The following is a 19,819-nucleotide window of genomic DNA, read 5'->3' as shown; positions in this document are numbered from 1 at the left end:
GTTGAAGCGCCATCCCGTGTCCCTGAGCACGACAGGGCAGTGACGGGCCTCATGCCTCAGAAAAGTTCGGCAGGGGTCAGGCAGCTGTAGTGCAAGGTCCGTGAATCACGGATGTATGTTCATAAACCGCCTTTCACCAGAACCCCACAGAATGAGGTTCCGTATCAACCGGCTGAAGAAGAGGCTGTGACCCGAGGCCCAGGAACCTCTGCCTGCACCTCCCGGGGCACGATGACGGCTCAGTGTCACCAATTCAGCGTTAGAGACAGAACCACTGTGTGTGACGAGGCTCAACCTCATAGGCCCATCCTGACACTCCAGGCGCCTCCCTTTGCAGGGCAGGTCATCATGAGCTTGGCCTCAGTCCCTCAGACTGCAGTTTGTTCCCACTGTTCATGGGGAAGAGACAGGTGTGACCCCAAATGGACGTGTCCTTGTGGCCCCCCACCTGCGGCCAGTATGCCAGGCCCTGGTGTGGCACCTGCCCAGGCTCTGGCCAGGAGGATGCTGGAGCTAGACTAACTCTTCCCCCTGCCTACCTCCAAGGCCAGTGGCGAGGGACATGCTGAGACCCTGCCCTTCCGCCCCTCAGCTTGTGGCCTGGGATGGTCACCCAACATCTCTGAAAATTCAGTGACAGACTGGAGGATCCCTGCGGGCACCGGTGGTCTGCAGAGGCTCCACAGGACGGGCCAGTGGGTGGCTGGCCCACCGGGGACTTGGCTGCTATCCTGCCGTGATCACTCTGGATTGCCTTTAAATTTCTGAACTTCTCCCAAATGACAAGAGCCTAAAGGGACTGAAGTACATCCGGGCAAGGACACTCCATCGACACAGGCCACACAGCCACCTATGGTTTCAGCCGTGGGCCTGGCCACTAGTTCTAGGTCTTCATGGAAGTTACGTGTCCTGAGCCCACACCAGACGGCGGGCAGATGAGTGACTTAGCCTGGCCCAGAAGAAAATGTGCCCACAACTGCGGCCATCATGCCGCCGAGGCCAAGACAGGGTCTGGGACATGCTCTCACCTGGTGGGCTGCCCTCGGTCGTATGACTTCCTTCGTGTCAGAGGGGACGTGTCGGTGCCTCGGGACTGCCGGGGGCTGCAACGGCAAGTCCGGTGAGGTGCAGAGCGGCCCCCCGGCCCCCCCGCCCGCCGCTGCCTGGCCATCCTCCTTACAAGGTGCTCCCTTTGGTGGGCAGGCTGACAGTGCGTGAGACCTTGTCCCGGTAGTAGGGGTCCCGGACAGAGAAGCCCACGCCATCCTCTGTGATCTCCACCAGCGAGGCCAGGGACTTGGTGATGTTCTTGGTGGTGGAGTCCAGCGGGGGACCCAGGCACTCAGCAGACACTGCCTTTATCTGGGCAGACAGCTTGGGCTCAGCCTGGAAAGGAAGCCCCAGGGTGGTCACAGGATGTCACATGAACGGGCAGGCATGCGGGGGGCTGGTGCGGCCTGGGTCACAGGTCGAGGAACCCCTGGAAGGACGCACCAGGAGTCCTCCAGAGCCCATCTCTCAAGGCTTCTGGACAACTCAAAGCAACTGAAATGGGTTTTCCGCCCCCACTTGGACCGTGCAGGTGGCCCACCCAGACGGGCCCCTGCCGTTCACAGAGATCAGTGCACCCTGAACTCTGCCTCTCTTTAGCGCCCGCTTCGTGGTGCGAGCCTGCTACATGGGTGCCCGCAGAGCGTAAAGCCCCTCGCTGCTGACCCTGGCAGGTAGGCAGCCACCAGCGTGTACAGGAACCAGAGATCCGGTCCATCTCTGGCAGAAAAGAGGGAGATTTTGAAAGTGGGGATCCTGCTATGGTGAGGTCACCAGGCAGTGGCTCTGGACATTTCTCCCACCCTCCACTAACTTCAAAAAGAACTGGCTGTGTCAGGTTGCAACCCAGCACCCCACCCCCTCAATTCCAGGCTAGACCCTTCCTGGGCCTCCATCCCTGCAGGGGGCAACACTGGGGAGGGGCTGGGGGTGAGGGCAGAGCTATGGAGGGCGGGAACCAGGTATGGGGAGGCCAGGTACTCCGTCACCTCATCTGCCTCCCGATGGGACTCACCTTGAACTTGAAATCATCGTGGCTGGTGGAACCTTTCATGGTGAAGGACTGGGAGAAGCTGAGGAAGAAGTAGAGGGAGGTCAGAACCCTGAGAGCCTAGGCCCTGGTGCTCTGGGACCCAGACTGTAGGCCCCGAAGAGCCCCCAGCCCAGGCTCAGCCCCGGACCCTGTGGCTCCCCCACCCCCACCCCAGGTGCACACTGATGGGACTCTCACGCCGATGTGGGGACTCACCTCCCCTCCGAGAACTCTGAGACCTCCTCATCCGTGCTGGCGTAGCCGTTCTCTGGGGGACGGAAGAGGGAAGGGGGGGTGTGACATGAGCGGCCCCAAAGTGAGACCTCCCTTCTGCACCAGGTCCGCGGGGATCAGGTGAGCTTCTGGTGCAGTGGCGGACAAGCGCAGGCCCCGGGAGCCCCGGGAGCTTCGGGCCGTGCCCGCCCCGCCCGCATACCCTGCTGCACGTTGTGGATGAGCGCCTGCAGCTCGGGGTGCGCCTCCGCCTTCTCCCGCAGAGCGTCCAGGAGCAGGTGGTGCTGGGAGGAGCCGGCGACGTCCGTCTGCCGCAGCCGTCCCTCCAGCAGCCGGATCTGGGCCTCCTTCTGGGCCACCTGCAGCCCCTGAGGGCAGGGAGGCGCCTGGGTGACCTTCCTGGGCCTGGGGCCGTGGGCACCCCTACGGCCCTCACACCACCTGCCCCCACTGAGGCACCCTGGAGAGCTCCCCATAACTCCCAGACGTCCCCTGTGCCTGTCACAGGCCTGAGATGCACCCCTGACCCCTGAACTCCCCTCACACACACACCTGTGGAGGTCACCTGAAACACTCCTGTTAGACTGAAATGTACCCCCTCCACCAAGTCACATGCTGACACTGTGACCCCGGAGCTTCCAGTGTGACTGTACTGGAGAGCGGGTCTTTGAAGAGATCATTAAGTTCAATGGGGGCTTTAGGGTCGGCATTAATCCATAGCACTGGTGTCCTTATGAGACAGGACATTAGACACTCAGAGGGACCACCAGGTGTCTGCAGGCCAAGGGGGGGCCTCACAGGAAACTGGCCCTGCCCTGACCCCCAGACGCCCCACCTCCACAACTGCGAGGGGATCAATCTCTGTGCTTCAGGCCACCAGTCGGTGGCACTTTGACACAGCAGCCCGATTAAGTCACGTGGTCCCTGAAGACACAAAGCAGAGCTGGGAGCTCATTGGGGACAGGTGAGGAGTCAGGAGGGCAGGCTGCGTACATGCCAGGTGGTGCCTGTCCCCACGGACCACAGTGCCGCCACAGGGAAGCACACCCTCTGCCCGGCTCTCTGCCCGGCAGGAAGGAGAGGAGCCCAGGACACACCCAGGGACACCTAGTACCCCAGCATGCGTCCCCCTGGGTGGAATGTGGCCCACTCCGTCCCTCTGTCTGTCTCTGCTGCCCCACCCTCATATACATACACACGCCTGCCCTCAACCCCCAGCAGACTCGAGCCCCGCCCCGCTCCAGGCGGCCTCGGGCAGCGAGTAGGGTGCCCTTGGACGGAGGCCCTGCTGTGAGCCAGGCACCAGGCCAAGCTCCTCACGGGCGTCATCTCGTTAAAGGCAGGAAACGAGCCTCAGGTGTGGCCTGCTGTCAGCGGGGGCCTGTCGGCGGCTGGTGGGGCGGCCGGGCCGGGGACCGCACCCAGGAGGCCCGCTGCGCCCACCTTGTCGATGGACGCCTTGAGGAAGTTGTCCAGCAGGAGGCGGGCTTCGGCCAGGGAGCAGGAGCTGATGACCACCGACGTGTCCGTGGAGTCCAGCTCCTCCTGGGAGCGGGGAGACCTCGGGTGAGCAGCTGCCCCGCCCCCTAGGGCTCTGGCCCCGCCCCTAGGGCTCTGGCCCCGCCCCTTAGGCCCAGCGCAGGGGCAGCGGCCGCACCTTGGTCTCCTCCAGCTGCACGATGGTGGCCTGGCAGTCGGAGATGCTGTCGTTGATGTAGTCGATGTTGGCCGCCAGCGCGTCCACCTCCTCCGCCAGCTCCTGCAGCCCCTTGTCCTGCGGGCTCTCCTCCTGCAGCCGCTCACGCTTCCTCCGCAGCGCCTCCTGCAGGAGGGACAGCTCCTCCCTTTTCTGGGGGGCGGGCGAGGCCTCAGTGTGCCTCCCAGCCCCGCCCGCAGCTGCCCCCCTAACCTGACCTCTCGGGACACCCCAGCAGCTCTGGATTCCAGAGCTCCCACGAGGAGCGGGGCCCTAGGCCGAGGAGTGGGCGGGAGAGCCCGAGCAGACAAAAGAGACAGCGGCCGCCCGCAGGGCGCGGAGACGGGAAGGGCGGGAGGCCAGCGCCCACCTTGATGAGCCGCTCCATGTCGGCCTCCAGGTTGACGATGGTCATCCTCTGCATGACGATGTCGATGACCCGCCGCTCCAGGGACTGCCACTTGAGCCGCGCGGTCTTGCTGAAGCTCTGGCTGGCCCCCTTCTTCTGGAACTTCTTTCTGGAGACAGAGGCGCAGGGGGTTGGGTGGGACCCTCGCTGGGAGCCGACCTCCCCAGGGCTCACCTCCTCCCAGCCCTGCTCCCGATTTCCAGGCCCAGTACAGCCCATCCGCTCACCTGGCAGGGCGGGTGCCGTGGACAGTGGACGCAGGGTGGTCCCCCAGGAAGTGGTTGATCTTCCGGTTCCACTGGCGCACGATGCTGGAGACAGAGCGGGCCCCGGACTCGGCCTCCGACGACGTGGTGCTGGCAGACACCTCGGCCCCCGAGTCCAGCATGGACGACTTCAGCCCCACGCGCCCCGCCACCCCGGTCAGACATGGGCTTGGCCAGGCGCCTCAGTGCCGACACCTGGGGGCCACGGGAAGCAGCACCCAGTAAGCAGAGTGCACAGCGCCCAGAAAACACCCCCATAGGGGGAGGGGCCCCTGCGTTCCCACCTGGGGCTGGGAAGGGGGCCTCTGTGTGTCGTGAAATGAGCACAAAAGAGACAGCTACCGCCCTTTCAGAAAAGGATTAAAGTCACAGGCATTGGGCACCAGGGCCTGCAGCCCGCTCTCCGGCCTCAGCCCAGCTCACGCCTGTGTCTGCTGGGGAGCCAGGGCCCAGGCCGCTCACTGGGAGGGGGGGTGGGGGATCCGCAGCAGGCGCCTCGCTCACCTCCTGGGTCTTCCTCCTCAGGACCAGTTCCTGCTGCCGCTTCTGTGATTCCAGGGCTCTAATCTGAAACTGCGGGAGGAACAGAGGGTCCGCGCTCAGGGCTGGGTGGCAGAGGCCTGGCTGGCTCGGAGAGGAACCCCCAGCCATAGGGCCAGCACCTGCTGATCCAACGTGCCCTGCTGCCTGGCCCCCGTCCTGGGGGTCACAGCAGCCCCTTTCTCCACATGGGCACCCCTCTGGCCTCTTGTCCCCACTATGGGCCTGTTTGCTGGTGGCCCCGGGCAAGTTCCCACCCATCGCTGGGGTTTCAGCCCCTCCTCTGCACAACACAGGGCTGGACGAGGAGCCTGCAGGGCCCGGGGTCCTCAGGGGCAGCCTCACCTCCTGTCGCCGCTGCTCCTTCTTCAGCTGCGCGATCTCTCGGTTCCTCTTGGTCTCCACCAGCCGCCGCCGCTGCTGCTCCTCGCGCATCTGCTTCATCAAGGCCACCTGGGGGAGGCACAGGGGGTGGCAGGACAAGGCTAAGCAGGTGGCCCCCATGCTGCAGGGAGTGAGGACGCTGGGTGGGCGATGGGCAGCCCACCAGGTCCACCCCCTACTCCTCTGCAGGGGCTGAGCTGCCCTGTCTCTGGGGCAACCTGATGCAGGAGTGAACTTCCTGCCAGCCCAGCACGTGCAGCCCTGGCCCCCACAGCTCCGAATGTGATGGGGCTCCCCCCAGGGGCCAGTATGGGGCAGGGTCCCCTGAGACCCTCAGCTGTCCTAGACAAGCACCCAGGCCCAGGCCAGGGGTACACAGGCCAGATTGCGTACTTGGACGGCCGTGACGGCTGAGCATGGGGACCAGATCCTGAGGTGACAGCCGGGGCCGGCTGCCCGGAGCCCTTACCTTGGCCTTCTTCATCTCGGCCACCTCGGCCTGCAGCTTCTTCAGCTCCCTCTCATAGCGGGATTGGTTCTTGAGCAGCCGCGCGTGCTCCTTCTGGGCAGCCTGCAGCTTCTGCAGGTCCCGGTGCATCTCCCGCAGCCTCTTCTCGTAGTCGGCCTTGATCTTGTTGGCCTTCTCCTCCGTGTAGCACTCCATGGTGCCTGGGGCGGCAGGGGGTGGCCGCGTCAGGGCCCGTCCCTGGGGGCCTGGGCCTGGGCTCCCTGCGTGACTGTGGGGGTGTCATGCCACTCCCCGCGGCTGCTTTTTCTATTTAAACAATGAAGGGGTCGGACTGGAAGATTCCCAAGGACCTTTCCGCCCAGCACACTAGGGACTTGGGCGGGTGTTTTCACCTTAAGATCACTGAGCCCCCGGCCACCAGCTTCCTGTGAGAGTCCTGAAGACCCTCAGGCTGGCTCGGTTCTGACCCAGGATTAGAGGACAGGGCCGGGCCAGTCAGAAGGGTTACAGTTAGTGAAAGACAGAGTGAAGTGGGCCGGAGCCACGGAAACAGGCTGAATCTGCACCCTGACCTCCCCTACTGCACTGCAGACCCTCCTCCTGAGGCTCACAGCCACCAGGCCCCCCCAGCCCTGAGTCTTCCTCGTCTCAGTGAGTGGGCACCACCACCACCCTTCCAGAAGCTCATGGCCCAGCGGCTCTCCTCTCTCCATACCCCCACCCCCAACCCCCGATCAGCAAAGCCTTTGCTTCTCCCTTCCAAATACACCCACAACTGACCACTTTTCCCCACGTCCCACCCAAGCCGCCTTTTACGGGATCCTTGTCACAGTCCCCAAACTGCTCTCCAGCTTCCACGTTTGTTCCCCTGCATGGCAGCCCAAGCGGTCTTTTCAAAATGCTTTTAAAATTTATACCAAGTCCTTCTCTCAAAAGTCCACCCTTTTCTCATCTCCCTCAGAAGACAAGGCAATGTCCTCACCAGGATCGACATGACCTGGGCCCCATTCTCTGACCAACTGTCTTGCCACTGTCCCCTTCCACTGTGCTTCAGCCATCTGTGTCCTCATCATGCCACCAACAGCCAGGCACACGCCCACCTCGGGGCTTTGCACCTTCTGTTCCCTCTGCCTGGAACGGTCTTCCCTGTATGCATTCTGTGCAAACGCCACCTCCTCCGTGAAGTCTTCCAGGACTGTCCTTTTAAGACTCCAACCCACTGTCCAGCACACCTGTCCTCTGTCCCTGCTGTACTTTTCTGTCACACTTATCATCATCTGACACACTAGGGTTCTGCTGATTTAACTTATTTCCGTCTGTCTTGCCCCCAGAACACACACGCCATGACCCCAGGGACCTCGCTCAGTCCAGTATCTGCAGCACCTGGAATGACATGTTCTATAAGGCGTATTCACTCAGCTGATGTCTGCTGAGTGCGTCAGTGAGTGAAAGAATGAATGGGCTGAAGAGCGGTGTAAGGAACACGGAGTGGGAACAGCAGGTTTGTAAATAGATTCAAAGGACAACACCCCAGGAGCTCAACGCAGAAAGAAAGGTTGAAAAGTGTCATGTTCGTGTGCCTGGGAATGTGAGGGATTCTAATACTTAAGATGATAGTAAAATAATAATTAAAAATGTGGCATAGAACTGGGATTAGGCCCAGGAATGCTTTGACTACGGGCACTGTCCCAGGATCAGAGATCCCTGTCCAGAAAATCAGGTAAATCCCTGCAATGTCAGGAGTGGGCGGGGCTTCACACGGGGGCGGGGCGGGGCCTCACTGAGGTTCTGCAGCACCCGGTCGCGCTCGAGCTGCGTGTCCCTGATCTTGTTCTGCAGCAGAATCAGCTTCTCCTCGTACTGGTGCTTGAGTGTCTGCAGTCGCCGCTGGCTGTTCTCCAGCTCATCAATCAGCTTCTGCTTGATCTCGATCTCGCATGTCAGGTCGGCCAGATCAGCCTGATAGTTCACCTCTGTGGGGCAGAGACCCACCAGCCTGACCCAGGGCTCCAGGATGAGGGGCGGGCGCTTTCCCGTGATCAGTCACCACCAGGTGATGACCAGAGGCTGAGGGAAATGACAAATCCCACAGTGGGTAGGGGCTGCCAGGTAGGAAAACACACTTAAGAGCAGCCCTGAGATGCAAGGTGAGGTGGGAGGTCCAAGCAGTCCCTGCTGTGACCCAGAGGCCACTATCCTGCTGTCTGGACGACACAGGAGGCAGCCTGGGTGGAGGAGGGGACTGGGAGTGCCTTGTGGGGGCAGAGCCGAGGGAGCACGAGTCCCACAGAGGGGGGGGACCTCAGCACCAGCCCGGCTTGCCTGCAAGGCGCAGCCTGCACTGCCCTTCAGGGTCACATGGGGGAGCCCCCGGCAGCTGCACAGGGAGGCCGTGAGGACTGGGAGAACCAGGCCCGCTCAGCGTCCCGCTCAGCACGGTGCCCGGCAGGCAGGAGCACTCAGTTATCACTGCTGGCATGCGCCGTGGCTCTTGGTTTCAGACCCGAGGTTCCAGGCCGTGGACGGCCACCGTCCCCGAGATCTGACTCAGGGCACCGGTCCCACCGTGGGGCATCCGGCTCAGGCCCCGACGACCAGAAGCTGCCTGAGCAGCGGCGGCCCCGCCCGCGCACACGCACCCTTCCCCTCGGCGTCCGAGTCTGAGTCCACCAGGCTCTCGTCGCTGCCCGAGTCCTCGTCCTCGTCCTCACGCCCCTCCTCCTCCTCACAGCCACTCTCGTCAGGATCTTCCTCCTCCTGGGCACCAAACGCCATTAGGGCGGGCGTCCCCAGCCCCCCTGAACTGGACCCGGCCTCAGGGGCAGGGCGCCCAGTTTGGGCCACCCGCAGGTGCATCACGGGGTGGGGAACAGGGTGGTCACAGTCAGGGCCCCGAGGGCTCACCCCCATTCTGGAAGAGGCCCACCCCACTCCCCTGGTGGCCTGGGGGGAGCCCCCTGCCCGCACCGGGACGAGGTGGGAGACCAAGGCATGGAGGTCACCATGGTAACTAGGTAGAGGTCTCAGGAGGCAGACCAAGCCCCTCCCCCCCACGCCCAGGGAGGTGATGGGGCCCCACCCAGCGGAAGCAGGGTGAGCAAGAGGATGGGAGTCAGGGGGCGGGCAGCTGGGCTCACCTCCTCTACCTCATTGTCCTCATTCTCATCTGTCTCCTCGCTATTGTCCGGGTGGAGTTTCGCCCTCTTCTTGAAGGCCTCCTTCTCTGGGCTGCCCAGGAGTGAAGGGCAGGCTGGTTAGGGGACCACACCTGCCTGAGAAGGCGGGCCGGGTGGTAGGGGAGAGGCAAGCCTTGTTCAGAGGTCAGAGCCCCCACCCAGAGCTACCCAGAGGGAAGGGCCTCTGCCCAAACGCCCAAGCCAGTTGGCTCAGTGCGTCCCCAGGGAACCCTGGGCAGCATCCTGGGCGGGGGGGAGGGCACCCAGGGAGCCCCCCAGGGTGCTCACTCACCTCTTTCTCCGCTGCCGAACTTCCTTCTTCTTGAGGCGCTCCAGGTCCTGCTTGGCCCGGCGGATCACCTCGGAGGCATCCTCCATGGCGCTGGCCGGGCTGCCAGTGAAGCCCGGGGCAGCCGGAGAAGCCCCCAGTGAGTAGGGGCCCCGAGCCGAGGCCCGAGTGAGGCTGCGGCGCAGGGACTCGTTCATGGCCTCGCTCTCCAGGAGCTTTGTCCTGCAGCGGGGAGGGGTGCACAGCGTTAGCCAGGCAACCCCCCCCCCGGGCTGGCCAAGACCCCCAGGGAGCCCCAGGGTGCAGGCGCCTCACCGCAGCTCTTCGATCTCTCGGATGTAGCTCTGGATCAGAGCCCCGATGGCCTCGTTGCCGTCACCTGGGGGGATAAGTCACAAAAGGACCTTCAGCTCTAAGCCCGTGGCCGTGCGTCTGTGCCCCGAGCAGGGCTGCACACATGGGCCGTTTCCAAAGAGGGGGGTCTGCATCAGGGAGATGCCTGTCCTGGGCACAGGTGTGTACCAGCATGTCAGAAACGGCGAGACACCAGACGCAGCCAAGTGTCCCTCCATCAAGGGCTGTCCCCACGCACGTGCGACTCATCACCACCACAGACAGAAGAGGGCCATTTAAGGGAAGCGTGCGTCTACACAACACACGTGACCGGGGGGGGAGCAGACCTCCACCCTGGGGCACGCGTTCGTTCAGAGGGAAGTGTAGGGAGGCTGCTCCCGAGGCTGGAAGCAATGGAGATGGGACAGGTTAACCTTTTGCTTTATACATGCTTGTTACTCAAAAACGAAGTGACGATCAATAGGACAAACGCATGAGGGAACTGATCTGTGAGCTGCTCTGCCGGCCCAGCCCCCGCCCCATATCCAGGCCGGGTGCGGAGGGGGCGCCCTCGCTTGCGGGGGCTCCGAGCCGGCCGGGCACCCGACTCACCGGCCTTGGCCAATAGCAGGTTGGCCTCCTGGCTCATGAGCTGGGTGACGCGGGCGTTGATGGCGTCGATGGCCTCCTGCATGGCCTTCACCCGCAGGCGCAGGGCCCCGTTCTCCTTCTGCAGCATGGCATTCTCCCGGAACAGGTCGCTGTAGCCCTCACTGCCGTCCTCTCCGATCACCCGCTTGCCCTGAGCAGGGGCAGGTGGGCAGCAGTCAGGGGCTGGAGCTCCCCGGGACGGGGGCAGGGTGGCCTGCTCCGGCCCCTGCCCCAGCGTTCCCAGGACACAGCCCCTGCCTCCCAAGCTCAGAAACCCTACACAGCTCCTGGTGACAACAGAAAAGGCCAAAGTTTGTGACTGGCCCTTGCAGGCCTCCCACGATGCTACCTCGACCTGCCTTTCCACTGCTCACCTTCCTGTTGCCACAAACTCTAACCCAAGGGTTAACCCCCAGGGACCCAGGCAGGTGGCATCAATGATTAAGTCAGTCTGGGTGTTATACATCAGGGAGTGGTGGGGATTGGGGCAAACAGAATCCCACGCATAGTCTATGAGGGGGAGGAGTTTTGTCCCCCCAGCCAACTTTATGCCCTGTGTAGTGACAGCTTCAAATGTTTAAAGAGAAATGGAAACTACCCAATTAAAAGAAGAAAAACAGTAACCAAGTCATACTCTTTTAAAATCAAGGACAGATCAAACCAAAACCCACTTATGTGACAGATCCAGGCCATGGACCACTAGTCGATGACTTCTGCCTTAGTCACATGGAACTGGGCACGTCACCCACAGCACCCATTTTTTCTGTCTCTGTTGCCTATGCATGGCGTATCCTCATCCTACAGTGCTCGCTGCACGTGCTCTTGCTGATACCTCATTCATTCTTCAAATTGCATGTAAAAAGCCTCCTCCTCCCTGAAACCCTCCCTGACCACCTGACGGTGTAGGGCCAACTCTCCCCTCTTCCTCCCCTGACCCCATCCAGCACAATGGACTGTCTGCTATCCTCATTCTGTGCCACAGCCTAGGAGACTCATCTGGTCAACACAGCAGACAGGAAGACCCCGCACAGAGCACCTGTCCTGCCTTGAAACTTGAGCAAGCCAGCTCACCGCCTTGTACTCCATGAGCTCCATCTGCAGGCGTGCGATCTCCGCCCTCAGCGCGCTGATCTGCTGGCTGGTCTTGTCCTGGTTCACCACCACCTTGTTCTTGATGTTCCGGGCGCGGTTGGCGTACTTGAGTGTGTTGAGTGTCTCCATGAAGTCCCGGTCCGAGGGGCTGACGCAGGCGATCATGATGGTCTGGCTGAGGGGCAGGAGGGCGGAGTGAGGCTCCAGGGGCCCAGCCGGCCCCCCGGAAGCATGGCCTCAGAGCAGAGCTCCTGCTCGACCCCTTCCCCACTGCGGGATGCCTGCGACCCACCCACAGAGCAGGGAGATGGTGAGGGGTCAGGGCCAGAGAGCCGGCTCTGCGTCTCCTTCCCCACCTGGGCTCTGTCACATCCTTTAGGACTGTCCCCACCCCCACCCCGCCATTGTACAGACAAGGAAAGCAAACCCCACCTCCGCGCCTCCCTGGCTGCTGGCAGGTACCTGTTGCCCCCCAGCGAGTCCTGGAGCAGCCGAGTGAGCTTGGAGTCCCTGTAGGGCACATGGATCACCTTCTTGCTCTGGTCCCCCAAGGCACTGATCACATTGCCCAAGGCCAACTGCGGAGACAGACCCTGGCACTGGAGAGGTGCTGGGAGGACCGGCTCCGCCCCTGAGCCGCCGCACCCCCAGCCGTGTGCCTACCAGGCCGCAGTTGATGGAGATGCCCTCCTTGGCCCGCTCGCCCGTGGCCCCCGTCCGCTTCAGCCGCTCCGAGCCAGCCAGGTCCACAAAGTGAAACTTGGCCGTCAGCGTCTCGTACTCCCTCCTGGGGGCTGTGCCCTCAGGGAGCCCTGTCACCACCTCGGTCACCTGCGGCAGAAGGCGGCACTGATCGAGGCTCCCGCGCACCTGCAGCTCCCGGGGCCGCCCCCACATGGGGCCCCAGGGCTCCTCACCAGGTCGGACTGGGCGCAGACACGCATCTGGCAGAGGTGGATGGTGAAGATGGCGTGGGAACGGGAGCTCTGCACGTTCATCTGGGTGCTGGCCGTGGTGCGGGACAGGGCGCCCTGCCGCAGGCACTGCAGCAGCTGAGGCGGTGAGAGGGGCAGTGGAAGTGAGCACCCAGACAAAGGGCTGGCCCTGCGCCCCCCGGCCTGACCCCCCCACCCCCGCCTGCAGCCCACCTCCTCCTGGGAGTTGATGAGGCGGGACGTGATGCCTGTGGTATAGATGCCGCCATTGGCATCCTCGTGGATCTTGACATTGGACCTGCGGTGGCGGGCGTCGGGGTCACGGGTGCTGTCGAATAGGTCCAGGATCTCCTCATTGTAGAGCTGTGTGGGGAGGAGACAGCAGCTAGGCTGGGGCAGGGGGGGTTCCTGAGGACTTCCTCCTGTCTGTTGACCTGCTCCGCGCTGCAGACGGGCAACTGTGGCTCTGGGCAGTCACCCGGCCAGCCCTGGCCCCTGGCTGGGACCATGCGGAGGTGATCTGGATGGACCCTGGGGGTCAAGGTGACAAAAACCCCCACAGTGGGAGAGGGACGTGTCTGTGTGCCCTACACTCAGGAGAGGAAGTGGCCCAGCCTCCTGGGGAGACCACAGGGAGGGGTCTGGCCTAGGCGCAGTCACCCTGTTTCAGAAGGAGTTGGCCTCGGACATACCTGCGTTTGGAATCACTAGCAGGGAAAGTACCACCTGCGGAAGGGTGGGGAGGCTCAGTGGGCAGAGCGCTGGGGCTGGGGATCGGGCAGGGGACGTGCAGCTGGGTCAGCAGCTGACAGAGTCCTGCGGGGGGAGGGGCAGGCTGCAGTCCTGACCTCCGAGGCTTTGTGGCCTTGAGGGGACAGAAATACCCACAGGAAGGGGAAAAGGAAACGGAAGGGAACGGGTGCTGATGTGGGTGCCATGGTGCCTGTCTGTCTGTCTGTCGGGACAAGCATGGCATCCTTTAACCCCTTGTGGTTCACCCTTGGATATGGGTTTTCTAGAAATGGCCTGCCATGTGGGGATCTCATAGCAACAGGATGGAGAAAAGAAGAAAAGAAAGATGAGCTTGTATAGTCACAGCAGTGGGAGAGACAGACAGAAAGACACACACACACAGAAGCAGTCCCTGTTTCCGAAAGTTCAGAAGGACAAACACACAAAAAACCTACAGCATCGCCCACGGGAAAAGCAGCCACCCTGTGTGGTCAGGTGGGAACAGCTGTGAGCAGGGCTGGGGCACTGTGACCTAGAGCCACCTCCCCCCCGCAGAGGGCAACCTGGGTGCAGGCAGACCATAGGGTAGGCGGGGTGAGGACTCAGGCCAGGGGGTCTTGGGGTTGGGGTACCAGGTGCTGAGAAGCAGAGCTGCTGGTTCAAGTGTCCCAGAGAGGACCCTGGGGACGCTTCTGAGATGCCCCTCTACAGGCCCCAAAGCTGCCACAGCCCCTGCCTGGATGCTCTGACACTCCCCCCAAGGTGAGCAGGCCCCTTCTGGAGCATCCTTCTTCCTGCGGTCAGAGAAGACTCAGACGTCAGGCTGCACGGGGGCTGGGAGTCCAGGAGGATGGGCGAGAACCCAGCTCCCACTGCGTGCCAGGCACGTGCTTCCTCCCACAGCCCCTAAGGAATCCGGCTGTCACCTCACTGTCCAGAGTCCTGAAATGACTCGCTCAAGGTCACAAGGCTAACAAGTGCCCACAAGGACAACCAGTCAGGGTGTGAGAAGATCCCATAGACCCATCAGACACAGGAAATGCCTTCGAGGGCCCAGCTCTTGTTTGGATGCTTGCAGTAACGGGGAACTCATCACCTGTAGATGCCTCCATGGCTCCCTCGCCTCCCTCCACTGCCCTGGAGGACAGCCCAGCTTCCATGGCCTTGCAGTCCTCAAGTCTCCCTCTGGCCCATTCTGTGAGGCCACAGTACCTCCAGGAACTGAGCGCTGACTTTGAACTCCGGCTCAGCCACTCCCTGCTCCTGTGCCCGCTGCTTGCGCTCAGCAATGCCCCCAAAGAGGTGCGCGATGGCCCTGGGGATGATGCCCTGCTCCTCCTCGGCCATCACCGTGTCGAAGCCGGTGCCCATGGTGTACGTCTTCCCAGCCCCTGTCTGCAGGGCAAAGATGGAAGGACGTGGTAGCCGGCACCCCTAATTCCCTCGCCATGGCCTCGCAGCCTGGGCCCCACCCCACAGTGGTCTCGAAGCCACACCCCATGGTCATCACTGGCTGACAGCCCTCCCTCCGCGGCATCCTCAGAGGACACACACCCCTGAGGCACCCCCAGCGGCTCTCAGGACAGCAGGGGGTGGGGTGGCTCACCTGCCCGTAGGCCAGCACCGTGGCATTGTAGCCCTCAAAGCAGCCCTCCACGAGCCGGCGCACGCAGGTCGAGTAGACGTGCTCCTGCCAGGTGTCTAGGTCGAAGACGAAGTCATAGGTGAAGGCCTTGTCCTTCCCCAGAAGCACCTGGGGCTCACCCGGTGTGACAGAGGTACAGATGTGACAGCCCTCAATCTTCTCCTTGGACAGCTGCGGCCGGATCCTGCCGGGAACAGGGAACAGGAGCGCACCGGTCAGCCCTCTGCCCCGGCCCCAGCCGACCACCCCCAGCTGGAGGAGCGAGGAGGCGGCTTAGGAGCGCCCTCCACGGGGCAAAGGCAGCTTTTGTGGAAACACAGCTTTTGTGGAAACACAGCAATAGGAAGAGTAACACCATCGGGGCTGCCGAGACAGCGGCTGTTGATGCTTACGGAGCACGCTGCCGGGGCTCTGTTACAACCATGTCATGTGAATGAACACATGTGTTTCTGTGCGGCACGTGTTTCTGTGCCGCACATACTGTCTACCTGACTTTACAGGGGAGAAAGCCGAGGAAAGCCAACCCAGCCTAGTCCTGCAGGACCAGGTCAAGACCAAGTTTGCTGAAAAGGGCAGGGACCTCTGGAAGGGACACCAGGCCAGCCACAGGAGGGGCCCACACCCCAGATCCCAGCGGTGGGGGGGGTGTCAGAAAAGTGGCATCATGGCTGAGGGGTCATCAGCCATGGACAGGGCTGTTTCCATCCAACCAGGCTTTCCCCCTCTCTTCCAAGCAGCCATCGCCATGACGATGTCACCATGGCAACAAGATGTGAGTCAGTGAGCATGTGCAGGGACTGGCAGAAAGCACCTCTCAAGTGCCTAAAGTAAAGGGGGACAGTGGGCTTGGCTGCCCCTGAGCCAGACAAGTGGCTCATTGTGAGCACCCAGCTGACCTCGCAGGGCAGGGCGTGGGGCGGGGGGTGAGGCAGGTGCTCCAGGCCCAGCTCTCCCACAGGAGGCAGCCCAGGTGTTCTGCAGAAGCGCTTTCCCTCAGGTGTGAATGGACCCTCACGGGGCAGGGCCACCCCCGACGGATGACAGGGGATGGCCGTCCGAGGAGGTCACCGCCCTCATGCACTCGGTCCCACTGTTCCCGGCCAGCTGCAGCCAGGACCCAGCTTCCCAGGGTCCCCCTGAGTGGTTTCCACTGGGAAGGGGGCCGTTGGTTCTGAGGGCCCGCCACTCAGACGTCAAGGCTCCTCCTCGCCCCGAAAATGGCGGCGCCAACACAAACGCACGCTCGCTATGTGCTCTTGCTCCGTGTGCCAGGCGAGCGCCGCGACCCCCGTCTGACCAAGAGGAAGCGAGAGGGGCGCAGGCAGCCGGACAGGAGGGCACCGGGTTCCGACCCGGGTGTTCGTGGCCTCTTCAGTGACTCTGCCCTACTGTGTGGCTGCGGCGCGGGGCTCAGCATGCCGAGGGGAAAGGGATGCCGCAGGGACAGAGCGCACAGCCCCCTGGGCGGGGCCGTGGCGCTGAGCACAGGCACCGGGCAGGACCTGGAGCTCTGGCCCTCAGGCCTGGCTCGGCCGTGCGCTTCTGGGACTCTAGACCAAGCGCTTCTTGCCCACACAGCCAGGTGCTCCCAGGTGGACGGGGTCTGGCTGGGGCAGCCTCTGGGGGCCCTGCAGCTTTGCTGGACAGCAGCAGCTCCCACGGACGCCCTTCCTCCCACGCGGGCTGCTTTTGATGGGATTTCTGGATCCAATTCAAAGACCATTTAATTACCCCAGGCAGCTGGCAATGCTGGTGATTGGAGGAAATCGAATCAGGGTCCCTGGAGACTGTGGGAGTGGGGGGGGGTGGTGCGTCAGAGAGACAGACAGTCTTCACCATCAGCCCCCAGGCCACGGGAAGCCCACCCGGCAGGACCAGGAGAGCAGGGTGGGAGGGGACGCGAACAGGGAACGCCAGGATGTCTGGGTCCGGGAGTTGTGAGGTCTGTAGGGCATTCACCCTGAGACCCTGCCATCTCATGGGGGTGCTCTGTGGTCAGAGAGCCAGCTAGCCACACAGGCCACCCTAAGCACCAGGGTGCTGTGCAGGACGCAGATGGGTGGGCGATGGAGCCCAGAGAAAAGGGTGCCTGGCGTCTGGGGGGCAGAGGGTGTGGCCCGGGTGAGTCACTAATTCCCAGAGCAGCCGACCTGGACAAGGGACAGAGTGCCAGTGCTGGGAATGGGGCTCACAGGGGTCACCGGAGACAGAAGCAAAGGGAAGTCAGCTTCCTGGGTGCTTTCTGCGCTTGTGCTGGGCTGGGCACCTGGTACATACGTCCCCTTTCAGTGCTGCTGAGCTGGGGACCTCAGAACTGCTTCCCCGAGAGGACGGGACCCACTCCTAGCCCGGGTTCTCCCCAGGGGGTAGTCAGGGCACAAACCAGTGTGCAGTTGTCCCAGAACAGACGTGAGGAGCTGTGGGCCAGATCCAGGATCGGGCTGACATGGGCGGGGCACTGGCTGACCTCAATGCACACAGCTTAAGGGGGCATGAAAAACCCCATAATCAGGGTAAACGGTCATTGAACGTAATGTTTGAAACACTCAAATTGGCTAACTATGGCCCGGGGGTCTGCTCTCTGCTTTTGTCAATACAGTTTGTGGACTCATTTTTGTCCCGGAATCTCCCTCCCAGGCATTGTCCCCAACCCCAACCCCCCACCAAGGCCTCCATCCCTTCTTGAGGTCCTGCAGGGAGGCAGCCTGACAGCCCCGCTCAGAAAGGCCCAGAATCTCCCAGAACAGAGCCTGGTCTATTTGCCGCTTGGCACCGGCAGCCCGAGCGTGGTGGGACCGGGCAGGGGTGCAAAGAAAGGACCAGAGCTTTTCAGATGCAGGAGTTGGCAGCGGCGCAGGAGCTGTGGTTGGTTGTTCTCAGATCCATCCCCCAGCGCACTCGGGTCCACCCCCCAGCTCGGAGCCTGCGGGAAGAGCTGAGCTCAGCTATTCCTTGACCCTCAGGGAGCCTGGAGGACAGGGCAGGAGGGGAAGACAGAGGAGACAGAGGACAGAGGAGGAGGGAGGAGGAGGTCGGGGATGCAGAGGCTGCCATGGAGAGAAGCTCCCTCCGCAGAGGGTGCCCAGGGCCCCACGCCCAGCCCCATGCTAGGGTGAGGATGGGGCCGGCTCCCTTCACCCAACCCCACTCTTAGTGACCGCACACAAAGACAGCCAACCACAGCCCCAGCCTCTGCTCAGTGACCTTGGGTTCCTGGGGGTTTGCTCCATGTCTCAGGTGAAATAGTCCCACCCACTCAGATGGCAAGGGCCCCTCCTTTGTCTTCTAACCAACCTGCGCCCAAATCTTGACCCTGAGCTCCTAAGGGTGCAGCCCAGGAAGAGTATCCCGTCTGACCTTGAGGTAACGGCAGGGATATTAAAATAATGAAGCAGGACAATGAGGGTGTGTGGTCTTGATTCCTGACCCTTTCTTTGCTGGCACCTGAAACCCTCAGCCTCTCTGACCTGCCCAGTTACTAACCCCGCCACCGAGGCAGCAGGACCGCCTCTCTGCCAGACACTGTACCTGGATGCTCTGCACACAGGGGGCCATCATTAGGTGTGAGGCAGGTGTTTTCTCCCCTAATTCACAAATGAGGGCTCAGAGGGGAATTCCATGACACGGCTCAAGCTACACAGCTAAGAAACCACAAGGTCTTGCAGGCAGACGCCTTTCCTCACCATCGGTCTCCGGGAGGAGAGCTCGGGGTGACCCGCATGCCTGCGGCTGTTCCTGTGTGAGAAGCCTGCACCTCGGGGACCTCCCGCTGGGCGGCACCCTCTCAGAGGCTGGGAAAAGAACCCAGCACCTGGATTGGAGTCCCCCTCAGCTGGCCCACATAACCAACTAATCCTTTTGGAAACAGCCCCAGGGGATGGAACCTGTTTGTTCTTTTCTCCTATGGGACTCCTGATGCCTTCCTGAATCCTGAAAGGGAGCCCCAGAGGCTAGTGGGACTGCCCAGGAGGGACAGAGACATGAGGACGGCCATCCCCATCTCTGAGTGAGCTGCCTTGAAGACTGAGAGACAGAGCAGACCCAGGCCCAGCCCACCGGCAGCCTGAAGCTGAGCCGCTGAAGGTCCATTGTGAAAGCGTGTGTGCGCACGCATGGCAGGGACACGGAGCAGTCCCGTGACCTCTAGTCTACCTGGCACGCTGTGTCATGAGCCACACCGTGGCCTGCCACGGAGGAGCCAGGTCCCAGGGAAACTGGGCTGCAGCAAGAGGGATTCAGACAAGCCAGCAGAAGGAACTTCCTGCCGGCACCTGCTAACGCTGGGAAGGGGTGCCTGGCAGTCTGCAGCCTCCTCCTCCAGATCGTAGGTACTGCTGTGACGAGAACCTGTGTCAAGCTCATTTATATACGTGAACCCCTGGAATGTGTTAGGACGACCCCCAGTTTACTGAGGCTCCAACACGCCCCAAGTCTCACGATGTGTGACGGTGGAGATGACATGGCCACCCGTCAGTGCGCAGACCTGCTGTGACTCTACGGGACCCTGCACCAGGCCGGGCAGGGCAGGGGCAGAAAAGTGACCCCCAGAGAATGTCCAGACTGACCCTGCCAGCAGCTGCCGCCACGCCAGGAGGGGAGCACGTAACCGGGACGAGGAGGCTGCTCCCCGGCCGGGAGGGCGGCTTCCGCTGAGGCAGAGAGCGCACCCCCCTTGCCGCCTGCCCCTCGTGGCAGCCTGCCAGCCCCAGGGAAGGGCGCTGGGAGCAGGATCCCCGCTCTCCCAGGGAAGTCTGGCGCACAGACGCCCGGGGCTTGAAGCCGACTTAGCCCAGAGAAGGCATCTTCCCAGAGGGGCCAGGCCCATTTAAAATGGCGGGGGGAGATCTGACCTGGGGTGCTCACTGGCCCAATAGCTGCCAGGTGC

At 62.4% G+C, this 19,819-nt stretch overlaps 2 protein-coding genes across 2 annotated transcripts in view; one reads left to right on the top strand and one right to left on the bottom strand.

Moving 5' to 3' along the window:
* Positions 1 to 19,819, top strand: part of PKP1 (plakophilin 1) — a 288,438-nt gene that overhangs the window by 125,532 nt on the left and 143,087 nt on the right. The window lies entirely within an intron of this gene.
* KIF21B (kinesin family member 21B) overlaps positions 1 to 19,819 on the bottom strand; it is a 32,831-nt gene that overhangs the window by 7,942 nt on the left and 5,070 nt on the right. The window contains 26 exon segments of the mRNA XM_090263480.1: positions 1,029 to 1,103; positions 1,181 to 1,386; positions 2,066 to 2,123; positions 2,300 to 2,351; positions 2,520 to 2,685; positions 3,761 to 3,862; positions 3,975 to 4,166; positions 4,384 to 4,531; positions 4,650 to 4,840; positions 4,842 to 4,883; positions 5,193 to 5,261; positions 5,574 to 5,681; positions 6,082 to 6,281; positions 7,863 to 8,054; positions 8,721 to 8,838; positions 9,219 to 9,309; positions 9,550 to 9,768; positions 9,862 to 9,925; positions 10,492 to 10,681; positions 11,602 to 11,797; positions 12,085 to 12,200; positions 12,286 to 12,453; positions 12,540 to 12,674; positions 12,771 to 12,920; positions 14,502 to 14,684; positions 14,896 to 15,118. Coding sequence (XP_090119606.1) covers positions 1,029 to 1,103; positions 1,181 to 1,386; positions 2,066 to 2,123; positions 2,300 to 2,351; positions 2,520 to 2,685; positions 3,761 to 3,862; positions 3,975 to 4,166; positions 4,384 to 4,531; positions 4,650 to 4,840; positions 4,842 to 4,883; positions 5,193 to 5,261; positions 5,574 to 5,681; positions 6,082 to 6,281; positions 7,863 to 8,054; positions 8,721 to 8,838; positions 9,219 to 9,309; positions 9,550 to 9,768; positions 9,862 to 9,925; positions 10,492 to 10,681; positions 11,602 to 11,797; positions 12,085 to 12,200; positions 12,286 to 12,453; positions 12,540 to 12,674; positions 12,771 to 12,920; positions 14,502 to 14,684; positions 14,896 to 15,118 — 3,654 coding nt within the window.

This window comes from Furipterus horrens, unplaced genomic scaffold (assembly GCF_987537825.1).
Source record: "Furipterus horrens unplaced genomic scaffold, mFurHor1.1.pri manual_scaffold_15, whole genome shotgun sequence".
Lineage (NCBI taxonomy): Eukaryota > Metazoa > Chordata > Mammalia > Chiroptera > Furipteridae > Furipterus > Furipterus horrens.
The sequence above is the reverse complement of the archived record's forward strand: the minus strand, read 5'-3'. Positions and strand labels throughout refer to the sequence as shown.